The 13,779-nt window shown below is 29.1% G+C and overlaps 1 protein-coding gene across 5 annotated transcripts; it reads right to left on the minus strand.

The window, feature by feature from the left end:
• Positions 1–1,551: 1,551 nt before the first annotated feature.
• LOC108752240 lies at positions 1,552–8,526 on the minus strand. 5 transcript variants are annotated; one of them, XM_018492937.1, is made up of 5 exons: positions 8,167–8,431; positions 6,146–6,571; positions 5,420–5,598; positions 3,975–4,250; positions 1,552–1,863 (listed from the first exon to the last, which is right to left on the minus strand). In XM_018492937.1, coding segments are annotated over exons 2-5 (507 nt in total). In that variant the 5' UTR covers positions 6,196–6,571; positions 8,167–8,431; the 3' UTR covers positions 1,552–1,861. The 5 variants fall into 5 exon arrangements, with proteins under 5 accessions (XP_018348439.1, XP_018348440.1, XP_018348438.1 ...); XM_018492936.1 differs by lacking the exon at positions 1,552–1,863 and adding an exon at positions 8,462–8,526 and having other exon boundaries at positions 3,888–4,250; positions 8,167–8,303; XM_018492935.1 differs by lacking the exon at positions 1,552–1,863 and adding an exon at positions 8,451–8,524 and having other exon boundaries at positions 3,888–4,250; positions 8,167–8,303.
• Between the last annotated feature and the right edge of the window lie 5,253 nt (positions 8,527–13,779).

Here is a 13,779-nt window from a genome sequence, read left to right on the forward strand (position 1 = left end):
TCTAACTACACTTTATTTACATTTTCTAATATTGTATTGTATATTAATTAATCGAAGTAGAAAAAAAATTATTAGTAAAATAGCATTACATAAATTTAAATTTCTTATAAAAAGTAAACCGATTTTTGCAGGAATGTCATACATTAAATATCTTATTTCAAAAACTTTAATTTAACTTCATATCCCTTTAAAGAAAAAAATATAAAAGTAAGAAAGCAGTCGCATCATGTTAAAACTTCTATTCTTGAATCTGTATTCACATCTCACTTTTATCAATAAATGCGCGCATTTAGCATATAGTTTACGTTAGAAATATTATAGCTGATACTATAGAATCTTAGATAAATATCGCAATTATCGATAAAAATAAGGTATAAATCTTATAGAAATTTAATACTAGCTACTGCTAAAAAACAGTAATTAATTACGTATTTTATTATAAAAAGCACTAGTCTTTAGTTATTTTTACTATTCCAAATAAGTAATTAATTAACGTCTTTTAGTAATAAATTGGCCAATGTTATAATAAATTAGCCAGTATTTTTGTAAAAGAATATAAACTTATATCTTTATATTATATATAATAACATTCTTATTTTGAAATCTGTATATTTTTATTCTAAATCATTTATCAGTTTAGTTTGTCACGATTATTTGTCCGGTGCATAAATTTTAATGAAAATGACAAAAGAGTCAATTAAATAATATGTCTCTATCAATACACATTTGCGGTTTAGTTCAATTTTACTGTAAGATAATAGAGAACCTAATTTTACTGTAGGGTAAAATTTCAAGGGCTAATGTTCAACGGACCTTACCAGTTTACGCCCACGTGTTTTGTGATCGTAGTCACGCGTAGACAATGATCCCACATCCATTTAAAAAAGAAAGATCGAAAATCAACCGAAGGACCTCGCACGCACCGAAACTCATGTGGGAGTATCTCTTTTCGAAACACATAGGGAGTCTTGTATTACGTGTTCCTTTGTATGCGTATGTAAATCTATCGGCAATGGCGTAGAGATGAATGGCGAAAGGAAAGAAAGTAGGAAGAAAGCTCGCGTTTGACGATCGTAAACCACTGCAACTTTCGTTTTTATTCGTATATCCGAGTAATTCGATATTTACCAGTAAAAACATCTCTTCAAAGTATGTACATTTTTCTGCATATTATTTTCCATTTTGTTTCTTGTAATTTTTTAGCAATTCCTTGCTTCTAATTTCTCGCAATTCATATAATTTTGTATTCGCCTAGCGCCTAGGAAATGCATTTTAGCGCTAAATTTATTTACATGAAAATAAAATTATATCGTGATGAGTGTTACTTTATGGCGAAACACGAAGGAAAATAATGCGGTGTTTTTGCAGCCTTTAGTGACGTTTACGAGCACGTTAAAAAATTCTATAAATATGTTAATGAATGTCGTAGTGTAGCCGAAATAAAGCACATTCTCGCCAGGCGATTGCAGACATATCAAAAACATAAACATGATATATACATATATATATTTTTACAGATAATGGCATTTACAAATATAATTATGCGTTGGATAACGACATTTTTATTGTCAGATACAGCTTCGACGCCATTGCATGAAAACATATATGTATATGGATATGTATGTCACATATGTACATATATTCTGTATGTGCGTCGAAACGCAAATGCGTTACCCCACCCATATCCTTCTTTGAAAATTTCGTAGTCATATATCGTAACAAATGATTCTTTATTGGTCAGACCTCTTTCTCGTGCAAATTTATGCCCGTTTTTTTTATTCATCACTTTTCTTCGCCTTTCTCAATTGAAACGACCGCTCTTCTCGGTACTTCATATTTTATTATGGTTAAATGATAGGTTTCCTGTATATTAAAAGACACATATAACAAGGCCATCCTTTAAAATTTGCAGCGCTTTCATAGAAATGCATATATAAATTCGTGAAAGTATTCAGTCATATCACTGTAACGTAAATTGTCATAATTGCGTTTGTTTATTAAATATCCTTTTTAGCATAAAACGCTGAGTATAGATAATAAGAAGAACAAAAATTTATACGTAGTTTTACATGGTAATTATAATTTTTAATTTTAACTTTTTATAATATTCTGCGCATTAAAAGAAAAAAATGGTTGCAATTAATAATTTAACTATAATTTATAGTCGATCGTATATATCATTTTCGATGCCAGGAGTATTTTTTTTTTGGTAGAACTAAATTTCTTTAACTAAGTTTTAAAAGAAATAAAGGTAAACAAAAGATATACATATTGTACAATAAAATCAATTTTATTAAGTAATAGATAATCAATTTTACTAAGAAGCACATGAAAACGTTGATTTTTATCAAGAAATTTTAACGAAGGAGGACTTTATTCGTATTGTTGCCAAAGTACACAAGAGAATTTTCTTTGTCATAACGAGTGCTTATTCAGCTGAACATACACAGTAAGAAACCGCAAGAAATGGATATTGATACCGCAAAGTCGCTATAACGTCATATTATCACATATTTTAATTTATTATTTCAAACACCCTTTTACAAAACCATAATAAAAAATTAACTGTATTTATTCCGCCAGTTTGCGCAACTTGATAATCGTGTGACTTTCCCCACCGCATAACTCACAATTTTACTGTTGCACTTTACGATCGGTTTGCGTTCTCCTACAGATAACGATATTCCGAGAAGCGTGCAAAAGTGCTTATCAAACGTATTTCGTCGTTATTGATCATCTTAACACCACACTAAGTGAGAAAAACATATTTTTCTGGCAATGCATCAAATTCTAATGAATAAAAATCCAATAATATTTTGCTTTTTGTTTTCATAATTTCTCTTACTATTTATTTTGTTGTCTTGAAAGTAGCTTTAGTTTTTTTTTAATTAGTTTATCAATTAGCTTAATTTATGCAAAATTTTAATTCTTTGTTGCATAGTATACCTACAGAAGGGCATATCTTTCTCATCGCAGTTTTTGAATGTTTTTATCATATTTGATAATTGATTTATATTACGTATTTAGTATCGTTATGTAAAACTTGTGTATATATGAATAGTAAAAAATATGTAATTATTTTGCGATAAATATAAGTTAGAAATAAAAAATTAATTAAAATTAGCGCTCTTTTTATAAAAAATTCATGCTAAGATAACAATAATAATAAATGAGGAGCAAACTTCCAAAATACATTTTGTCCAAAATTTCCTTTTTTTAGTTAAAAAAGTATAGTATTCAATGTTGAAAGATTCATATTTTAAACTATACTCTACAATGTTCTAAAAGCATTTCTACACCAATTTACCATCAATTTATGTGCTGAAAAGAATCTTAACATTCGAAATGAATTACGTCCTTTAACTAGAGACAAACAAAATGTTTAATATTTTTAACAACTGTTTAGCAATTTTGTTGAACGTTGCATATTTTACTGATTGCAAATTGTTATTTTCTGTAAGGCGCACAGTTTTCTTAGGATTATCTTTCTCATTTTCTGAAAATTAAATTTTGGACAAAATGCATTTTGAAAATCTGCTCCTTAAATACATATACCTTCAAAATCTCGACCTATATTAATGTTCGCTGATTTTAAATTTGCACTCATAGTTGACAAATTTTCATAAATAGCAGATCCAAAATGGTCAAAATAATTATCAAGACATTTTTAATTCTGATATTAATAAAACATAAATTTTTAATATTCTTTATAATTTTTTAATGTTTTTACGTATAAAATTTTACACGTAAATAAGCCATAATTAATTCTTTTGAATTTAGCTGCCATATATCATTTTGATTTTTTAAATTTTGACTTAAGATTTGTAATCAGCAGTCCCAAAAAAACTCCTATATACTAAAATTCAGCCAAATATAATAGAAAAATAAAAAAATTTATGCAGCAAAGGATTAAGCAAAACAAATTGTATATCATAATGTAGAACACGAAAATAAAAACGTATTGTTTTATTTACAAGGAAAATATTCAGGTTGAGCATCTGGAGCATTTTCGAGCTTTAATTTCCAGCAAATTCTCTCCATAGCATCAGATGTTGAATTGTAAAAATTCGCGTCATGCTGAAGATATGTCCCATCATTTATATCTATAGTAGTATTCATGTACGGTTTTCCGTTTAATGTATAACCAGATTCGGTTTTCTTTATCATAGTAACACCATTTACAGAATTAATTACGGTGTTGCTGCCACTTGATATTACTCGTCCATTTGTTATAAAATGTCCTTGTCCATCTGCACAAAAAATTTCCGTTGCATGCGTTTTATTTTCTGTTACCTTTAAGTTTGCTTTATGTTGATTATACAATCAGCGTATGACCAACCATCAATCAATATGTAATTGTTGGAAAAAATTTGATATTTTATTTTGGGGAAAAGAGAAACTATTTTAAACAAATTGTAATTTAGTTAATTATCAGCAGTAGTGTGATATTACAATAGAATTTTGTTTGAGCCAGCAGTGCAGCTTTATGACACCCTATATAATACCGGACTAATTGCTTTTAAATTACAATGTCACCAATTGTCGGATCGGTCAATTTCAAGCGGATATTATGGCGATTAAATTTTTATCGATACTAATTGCTAATGATAACGCTATTTGATTCGAAACTCTCATACCTATGAGCTAATTACATAGATAAATGTTGCGCGAAATTAAACGTCAGTAACGAATTATCGGATTGAATGAATGGAAAAAGAATACCGGCCACCTTGAGACTTAATATAGAGAATGCTAAGTGTCTGCTCTGTATCACGGCCAATTGTGAAAGGGACGTCGATTACGCAGCAAATGAGATGCAATTTTGGAATTTCCGTTTCTTTATCTTTTGTAACGATAAAGAATATTGCTAAGCGCGAACTATTATGCAAACGCGAGACTTCTCTCTTCCGCAAGAAATTTAAGAAACTGTATTTTTACGTATTATATTTAGATATCGATGCTCCGAGATTTTCTGAACACGAAGTGAGAGAAAATAACTGCGTTCGAATCGCAAATATTGATTCAGATGCTTGAAAAAAAATATTGGATAAAATTATATTGAATGATGTTAAATTAAGCTAAAAACTATCAATAGTAAAGTATAAATATAAGATATAAGATGAAAAAATCATCTATTTAGTTTTGTGACGCACTTCGGTATATGCATAAACATATTGCTATAATTTCTATTATATCCTTCGGATTTATTAGTTGCATAAAAAAAATATGTAAATAATGCAAAGAGATTTATAGCGTTTATTTTTAAAAATTTTTTGAACTTTTCGATTATTTATTTAAATTAAATAAAAATTGAATTATGCTATTAAGCGTATGACTGTTCAATTTTTATTACATATTGCTGCAGTTCTTAAATCAATAAACATTAGTAGATATTGTAAAATATTTTGTGATTAATTACCTCTTGATAGATTTTTGACTGTTTCGTCGACATGCGCAAGTGTTTGTTGCACCGAATTCTCTAGTCGCTGATTCAAATTATCTATTTGCTTATCCAAATTTTTTAACATATGATTCACTTGTGTATGGATATTTGAAAGATCGGTCTCCCAATTAGGAGCAGCCATCCCCAGATGAGCACTGTAAAATAAAAAAAATTGTATCAGGAACTGTCGGGAATCAATGATAAATTATACTCTTGTTTATTTGCCTAGACACGTATTCGCTAACTATAGTTCGCGCATTTGTAAAATGCGATGATTCATACGTACTGACCATGAATAAATACATGCATAACAATAATGAAATTCTATTATTACTTGCGCAGATACTAAACACTCGGCGCATTCAGAAAATAGTTTGTCAATTCATAATTGTGGTTTAAAATTGAATCCAGACCAAGCAAATAAATAACAATTTATTTCAATGAATGTGTGTCTCAAGATATAAGTTGTCCGTTTGTATTTACTCGCGCTTGTTTGGTCAGTCGGGATTCTGCTTAATTTATGAGATAGAAATTAGTCTCGATTGCACAACCGGCTATGTTCCGAAATTCATTGTCAGTGTTGAAAATTTGTAGTACACGTAACATACAGTATAGATTTTCAGCGCTAGCAGTAAATTTGGAACACAGCCTTTATGCTGAATGATTGGAAAAAATTGACTATCTTCATCGAAAAGAACTAACCTGATCAACAATAAAATACTCAGTATGATGTGACAGACTTTCCTGGCCATTTTCGTCCAAAATACTCTGGATCTCCACGGATTGACAGACAAACTAAATGGGAAAGTGGAGCCGCTCTTTCCTTTGCGTAAGTGCGTATAGCAGTTCCGGTTAAATCACGTCGTATACAAGCAGATATCGTCTTATTTCGCGTGCACTGACAATCGGCTATATTGCACCTAGCGTCGCTAACATTCTGTTGCGCCGCGTCGTTTCTCTGCACTTATATACACAGACAGACCTTCCCGGGTTATCGAAGCTGTGACTATACATACGTTACTATGTACGTGTTCATACATCGCATTATACTTGACGACTGAAGAAACGCGAAGTTGGAGAAAGAGCATCCTTGTGGAATTGTTGGATAACGTCATAAATGAGATGTTGCTGATAGCAGAGAATGGGAGAAAAATCATAAAAGATAAAAGGAAATTGTTAGAGTAATAATCAATAGTAATATCAATAGCTACACGAACTAAAGAGAATAAAAAGTTCTGATTTAATAATTATTGAAAAATTAAAAGTAATATTTAAAATTTATACATATTATCCTCATTTCTGCTAAATTCTATTTTAATATTGTGCACATTATTAACATTATATGTTAATCCTTTATTATTCTGGGGGGAGGGGGGGTGTGCTCTTTATAAATTCGCTAGAACTATGAATGCTGTATATTTATTCATATTGTTATTTAGTATAAATGATTTTACAATTTGAAACAATTATTTTGCTTTTTTCTTTAATTAAAGGATGTATAGAATATTATATCAATTTTTATTTAATTATGAAGGAAATCATGAAGGAAAACTGTGAAAATTAAGATATATAATAATATTTTTTAACATATATGAATGTATATATAAATATGATTGGCGAAAGTTTCCAATTCATATGTAACTTTATGATGATTTTCACGCAAGTATTTACATAAAAAAAAACTACGCAAGTAATGCAGAGTTAATACAAAATACAACGTACTACATACAATGCGTAGTTTTTTATATGATAAATGTATTAATATATATATATACTTTTTTAAATATAAAATATTTTATAATATATTTCGAATATTAATATTACATTGTATATAATAAGTGCGTGTTACTATTTTTAAATTAAGCGACATCGTTCTTCCATTAGAGAGCAACAACAATGACATTTATTTTTTTTTTTAGAGTTCTTTAATCGTCCTGATCTGCCGCATCGATCATCTTTCCGATCAGACACGGACGCTAAAAGGATAACGCAAGGTGTCGAGTCGAGATAAATCGTGTGTATCAAATTTCTCCCAAATTTTGCGGCCCTCGGCGACTGTAGCGCGGAAGACCGAGATGCGTCGGTGAGATTTATCGCGATGCCTTTTTGAACCACTGTAATTTTGCAAGATGATCGCCAGCGTAACCATTTGATATATCGAGCTCTCGTTACACTTCTCGCCACAAGAAGAATAACTTTTCCTCGATGGCAGTCAATAAATCACATGTGAGCACGTATCTCATGCGTATTGCAGGATTACGTGGCCGTCCGATATATCAATATAAGCTTGAATTAAAGATTTAAAGCGATATAAAATAATATATGATGTAAGATAAACACCTAATGCAAATTAAAATCTTCGGGAATTAATTAAAGAAATTTTAAATGTTTTTTATCAAATAATTTCATTTTTCTGTACTTTTTTTGAAACAAAAATAATTTTTTTTTAATTAAACGTTTAATTTAACAATTTTATTTTAACTGAAGTAATTAAATAATCAAATGTGTGTGTGTGTGTGTGTGTGTGTATTTCAACTTTTATTATTAAAAAAATCGAATGTGTAATAATTAAAATTTGCCATTAATGATGTGGCAGTTAAAAGCTTCTGGCTATATTAATTAATTTATTATCTTGCTCACAAGGAGAAAACACAATTTGTTATGGATTTTGATTTTCTTTAAAATGGTGAATAAAAATCATAAAATTTTATATCGGAACTTACGCATTTATTGTTTGGAACTTTTGATAAGTAATCACTGGTGGCACAAAAAGAAGTCTGCTGGAGCATTGTTGGAGAAGTAGGAAGAGTGATTCAAAACGGTAACGCTGACTCAAGAATTGCACACTTTGAATCAGAACCTCAAATAGGACACAAAGTCATAATTAAGTCATAATGATATCATTGAAAGACGTCATCATAACACCATTTGATATTTAAAAATGAATTTATAATAAATAAGATCATAATGATGTTCTTATGATTTTATTATGATTTCTATGTTCTACTTGAGACTGACAAGACTTTAGAAGATATCCAAAGACGACTTTTCACATCAGAATTTTCGTAAGCTATATGAATGTTGTCAGAAATATATTGTTTCTATATTGGGTGATTTACACAAGGTGACTATATTCACTTAAAACAGCGTCTAGTGACGTTATTCAAATATAGACATAATTTATATATCTAATGACGTTATTCAGAACTTTTTCTAGACGCTGGATTTCTCTCTCTCTAAATCTGAATCAGTGGGTAATCACTGATATCAGTGCCAAGTATGCCATTGGTAATCAATGAATGAAATGTGAGATCCCTAACCTAGCTGTGATCTTTGTTACGTAATCTAATTAATCTTGTTTTAGTGCATAAATTCAATAAATGTGATATTGGAAAATTGAAATTAATATACAAATATCAGTATTTTAGTTATATAATGTTCAAATATTCTTCCTTTTTTAATTAAACTTTACTAATTATCATTTCCCAGTATGCCACTGAGTAATTAGTGACTATCCATTGATTCAGATTTAAAGAGTTTGTTAGCGACAACATATCTAATTGTAAATATTGCTTTTGACTAGTTTGTCGCTAGTTTGTCGCTAGCTTCTTCGTTTCTTATCGCTGGTGATAAACGCTTCGATTTTTATTCTTTCAGAACAAATTTTTAAGTCATAAAGCGACTTTAAAATTTTAGCTTTCATTAACGAATACGCTGATGAATTTGTTGATAAAAGCTTTTTTCTACACTCTTGTTTTTTATTCGCTAGTGTCTAAAATTTTTAAGTCGCAGCGTCGAGTGGTCGCTTGACGACTTAAAATTCGCTTTCTGATGGAAAAGCAAAAATTGAAGCGTTTATCGTCAGCGATAAGAAACGCAAGAAGTTAAGCAACAAAGCAGTATTTGTCGCAACTATACGCTAACAAGAAAAAACCATCGTCTAGAAAAAGTTTTTAGTAGCGTATTCACTAGACGCTATTTTAAGCGAATAAAGTCGCTCCGTGTAAATCATATGGGAGGAATTACTTTGAAGAATAATATAAGATTATTTATATATTAAACTAAACGGTATTTATATTTTTTCTCATTATATAATATTTATTAAACTTTATTGTTAAACTACAAATATTGTAAAAAATAAAATGTTAATTTTAAATTAAAGACGTAGTGGATTTTCCGAGATATTAAAAAATGTTAGAATTAACATATTAATTTAAAAATTTTTTAATGTCTATACGTCTTTAAGTTAAAATTAACATTTTATTTTTTACAGTGTATGGATGTATATATATATATATATTTATTTATTTATTAGAGTGGTTGTTATTTCAACAATTTTTGAAATTTAATCCGGATACATCTAAAGTGATTCAATATCTAAAAAAAATAATACCATATTTTTTTCAGATTTTTTAAACAATTTTAACCAATATGCTACTGAGGCACAGATAGGTGAAAAAACATCTATGTGAATAAAATTTGGCCGATGCTCTAATTCTTAACCAATTTTAAAGTTTTTCTTAATTTGTTCGAAATTGGATAAGCTAGAAGCTCATTTTGCGTAAATTTTGATTACGGATTATATCCAAAGTAGAAATTGATGTAATGAAGTGAGCAGAATAAATCAAAATTATATGATAATGAATATTGGATCGGCAATTTTTCATTTAAACTATAATAAAAATTTACTGAGTGATAGAGTATGAGTTTATAACTTATTTAGTTTCATCAAACAAATTTTTAAAAAATACTTTAAAATTGGTTAAGAATTAAAGTTGACTAAATTTTTCCGCTCATTACGCAGAACATATTTTAAAAAATTATTCAAAAAATCTGAAAAAAATATGGTGGTATTTTTTTGAGATATTGAACCACTTTAGAGGGTGTCCCGATTAAATTTAAAAAATTGTTAAAGTAACAATCACTCTAATATATTATATACACATTTATACATGTTAAAAGCATATTCGACGAATTAAGATTCATACAACAATTAGTTTTCAATCTAATAGAGTTAATCATTATTCTAAATAATGTTTTCCATAAGACAAAAAGCAAGTCATACAATAATACAGCCTAATTAAAATATAAAGAAAAGAAAGATTAAACATGTATATATTTTATAATACGTTGAATATTTTGAAAAATTAACTGGAGCACGCGATTCCCGACATACAGTAAGTCTGTTTCCTATAGCGGAACTAGAATACTTTTGGAACTTAAAATGAGATAGATATATGTGTAATATTTGGCGAAAAAGCGAGAAAGAGAGTTTTGATACAATCCAATGCAGGAATAAAACAGATCTAGTGTTTATTATATGTGCGCGTGGTATTATGTGCTATCATTGTCATTCATATGATGAGGTTTGAATCGATAGGATGTATATCGTTATATCAACGTATTACTCTTTGAGTAGCGATTACAACTAATACCTAGAAAATTATTCTGTACAATTATCACAATTAGCGATCATTCATTCGGATGATTGATTCTCGTGAGATTAAGACTCGCAAACGTATCGTAGGTTACTTATTGAATTCAAACAGGTATTCTTCGTGATTCATTCATTTAGGTTATATTTGAAGACTCTTTGAGTACGAAAATTTACTCGATATAATAGTATAGATATGTACATTAAGGAGTTATTCCACCTTGGAAGCCTCAAAATTATACCTTATTTTAAGAGTTGCTTACTAAAAATCTATATATAATACAAAAAATCTTTTTATATCTATTTGTTACTCTTATCTTAGTGTACAAAATAAGTAATAATTATATTCTTGGCAAATAAAATAGTGGCGCTACCGCACGTTTTTCATCTACGCGTAATAAAGATATTCACAGTGAACAGCAGAACGGGTCTAAAGTAGGCTGTATCTATTTTTAATTTGCGTTAAATTTACTAAAGAAATATCTATTCAATTAAAAAAAATGTTAAACAATGTGAAAATGGCGCATGTGTGAAAAAACGAATTCAATTTGTAAAAATTTAATATAAAAATATAAATTACAAAAAAAGTATATAAGAGTTATCGTAAAAACCACAAGTATTTCTTTAGATAATTTAATTGACAATAACTGAGCCAAATTTCAAAGCATTTGGATTAATTTTGTGGTAGTTCTAGTATCCACTGTTTTTGAAAACACCATTTTGAGAAAATTGCGATTAAGGATCCATAACAATCTCTTTTTGTCGTATTTTAAGCATATGGACGCACTAATTTCGAATCGAAAAATCGGTGTAATCTATATTAAAATTGTGTGTCAACGTCATCTACAGTATAGATATGTAACTATAACATCAAATAATGACAGAACTGTTCAGGTAAACGGAACAATTTTACGGCGGCGTGAAGGCACCGATTACTGTGCACCGCTCGACATAATCAACCGTATGTTCGTTAATATTGGGAATTTCACTTTCGAATAAATAATTTTATATTCTTAATATCCTAAACCCTAAACTAATCGACTTAAACAAAAAAATTTTTGATTTTTTAAAAGTTTCAGGATGGAATGATCCTATAAGTGTTCTATATATTTCGAGTAAAATTTTCTCTAGAAAAGGCGTTTTAGAATGTATCCTTAAAGTATGAATCGAAGCAATAAGAAATTTGTAAGTTTATAGCTTTTCATTATTAAAACTTAGATAATTCTTATTTTATTTGTGATGTCATATGCACATAACTCAGTTAAATATTCCTTTTCATTCTGATAAATGAGATTTAACTAAGTTTTTATCTACATCAATCTGCACAAGCTCAAGACTATGTGCTTTACTGAGTGTTAACTCACATTAAAAATAAGGTTTATAAATCTATGTTGTTATGCGATAACTTTGTCACCAAAGTAAGTAAGTAATGACGTCGTTATTTGAGTATAAAGTACATAATTTTAATCTTAGTATCGCTTGTGTGAAAAATGGAAAACAACAAATTTTATTGCGATATTTATGCAACGATAACTATTCTTTAAATGAATATTTGGATTCGAGAGGGAAATAATACTCAAATCGCCGAGTAAAATATTTGAAACGTAATACCTATATTGATCGCTTTAGATAATAATTAATAACTGATTTAAAATATAATGACTCTGGCGAAAAATCGGAGCATAGTTGAGCGTAAAGAAAGAATGATAGACGCCTGAATAAAACTTTTAGGAGGCGAAAATTAAGACAAAATGTAAAAAAAGCGTATACCTTTTACATTTCATTCAATTTTTTCCTTCTAGAGTTTCATTTGAATTTCTATCATTCTCCGCTTATATTCAATTTACACACTAATTTTTTGCCAAGAAAGGAAAACAGAACATTCAGTACAGTTATTTCATTGTGCGTTAGATAGATATTTTATAGTGATAACGAATTATTAAGCCCTACAAATTAATTCTACAATCGCTTAAGCGTATTAAATCGAATATTCTTCTCAACTGTGATTAGTCAATTCTTATAATTATAATCACACTGAGAAAAATGTCGAAGTATTACGAAGTATATATTACTTATATTACGTTAGTTACGTTTTCTTCGATATTTATTAGTTATAAAACAATTTAATTGTGATGACAAAATATACATTTCTGTGAAATTTTTATCTTATATTAATCGTAAAAAAATAAGATAGATAGCTTATTTGTTAGGAATAAAATTTTATTCCCGTATTTAAATAAATATTTTTTGTTGTAAATATTCCATATAGTATTTCAGTTAAATATACATTTCTTACAAATAAATTTTTTTCTCAATGTATTTACAATTACACGCAATTATAGAATATGCTTTACATGGCACTCGGTCTTAAAGCCTACAAACTTTGTAGCGCCACAATCGAAAACGCCAACCTATTCATACGAAACTACGGAGAAAAGTGTCGCATATGAAGAAATGTGTTCACTTTTCGTGTTTAACGCCACAGAATATAACTGTATGTATATAGCGTACACTCGGCAGCAGAGAAATTGCAACAATTTTTTTTCGATGGGTTTCGGAATGTGGCTTGCTCATCGCGTTATTGGTTTTTACTTATGGGTCTATCCAATTACGTTCAATCGCTTTACAAACAAAACTGAGTTCCAAAATCCATCGAAAAAGAAATATCGCAACCTTTGTGCTGGCGAGTGTATAAACAGGTCGGCGTTTCGATTGTGGTGTTATAAAGTCGCTCATCTGTAAGAGTCCTTATAATGTACGATTTTGTTTACACGAAGTCGCGTCTTGTTATCCCCCAAGTGAAACTTGAATCGGTCGCTTTGTGAGACGTAATATTATTATTTCTCGAAACGCAGTTGTGATATGTACTACGAAAATCCTTTCCCTTGTATATATATATATA

This window comes from Trachymyrmex septentrionalis, unplaced genomic scaffold, assembly GCF_001594115.1.
Source record: "Trachymyrmex septentrionalis isolate Tsep2-gDNA-1 unplaced genomic scaffold, Tsep1.0 scaffold6, whole genome shotgun sequence".
NCBI lineage: Eukaryota > Metazoa > Arthropoda > Insecta > Hymenoptera > Formicidae > Trachymyrmex > Trachymyrmex septentrionalis.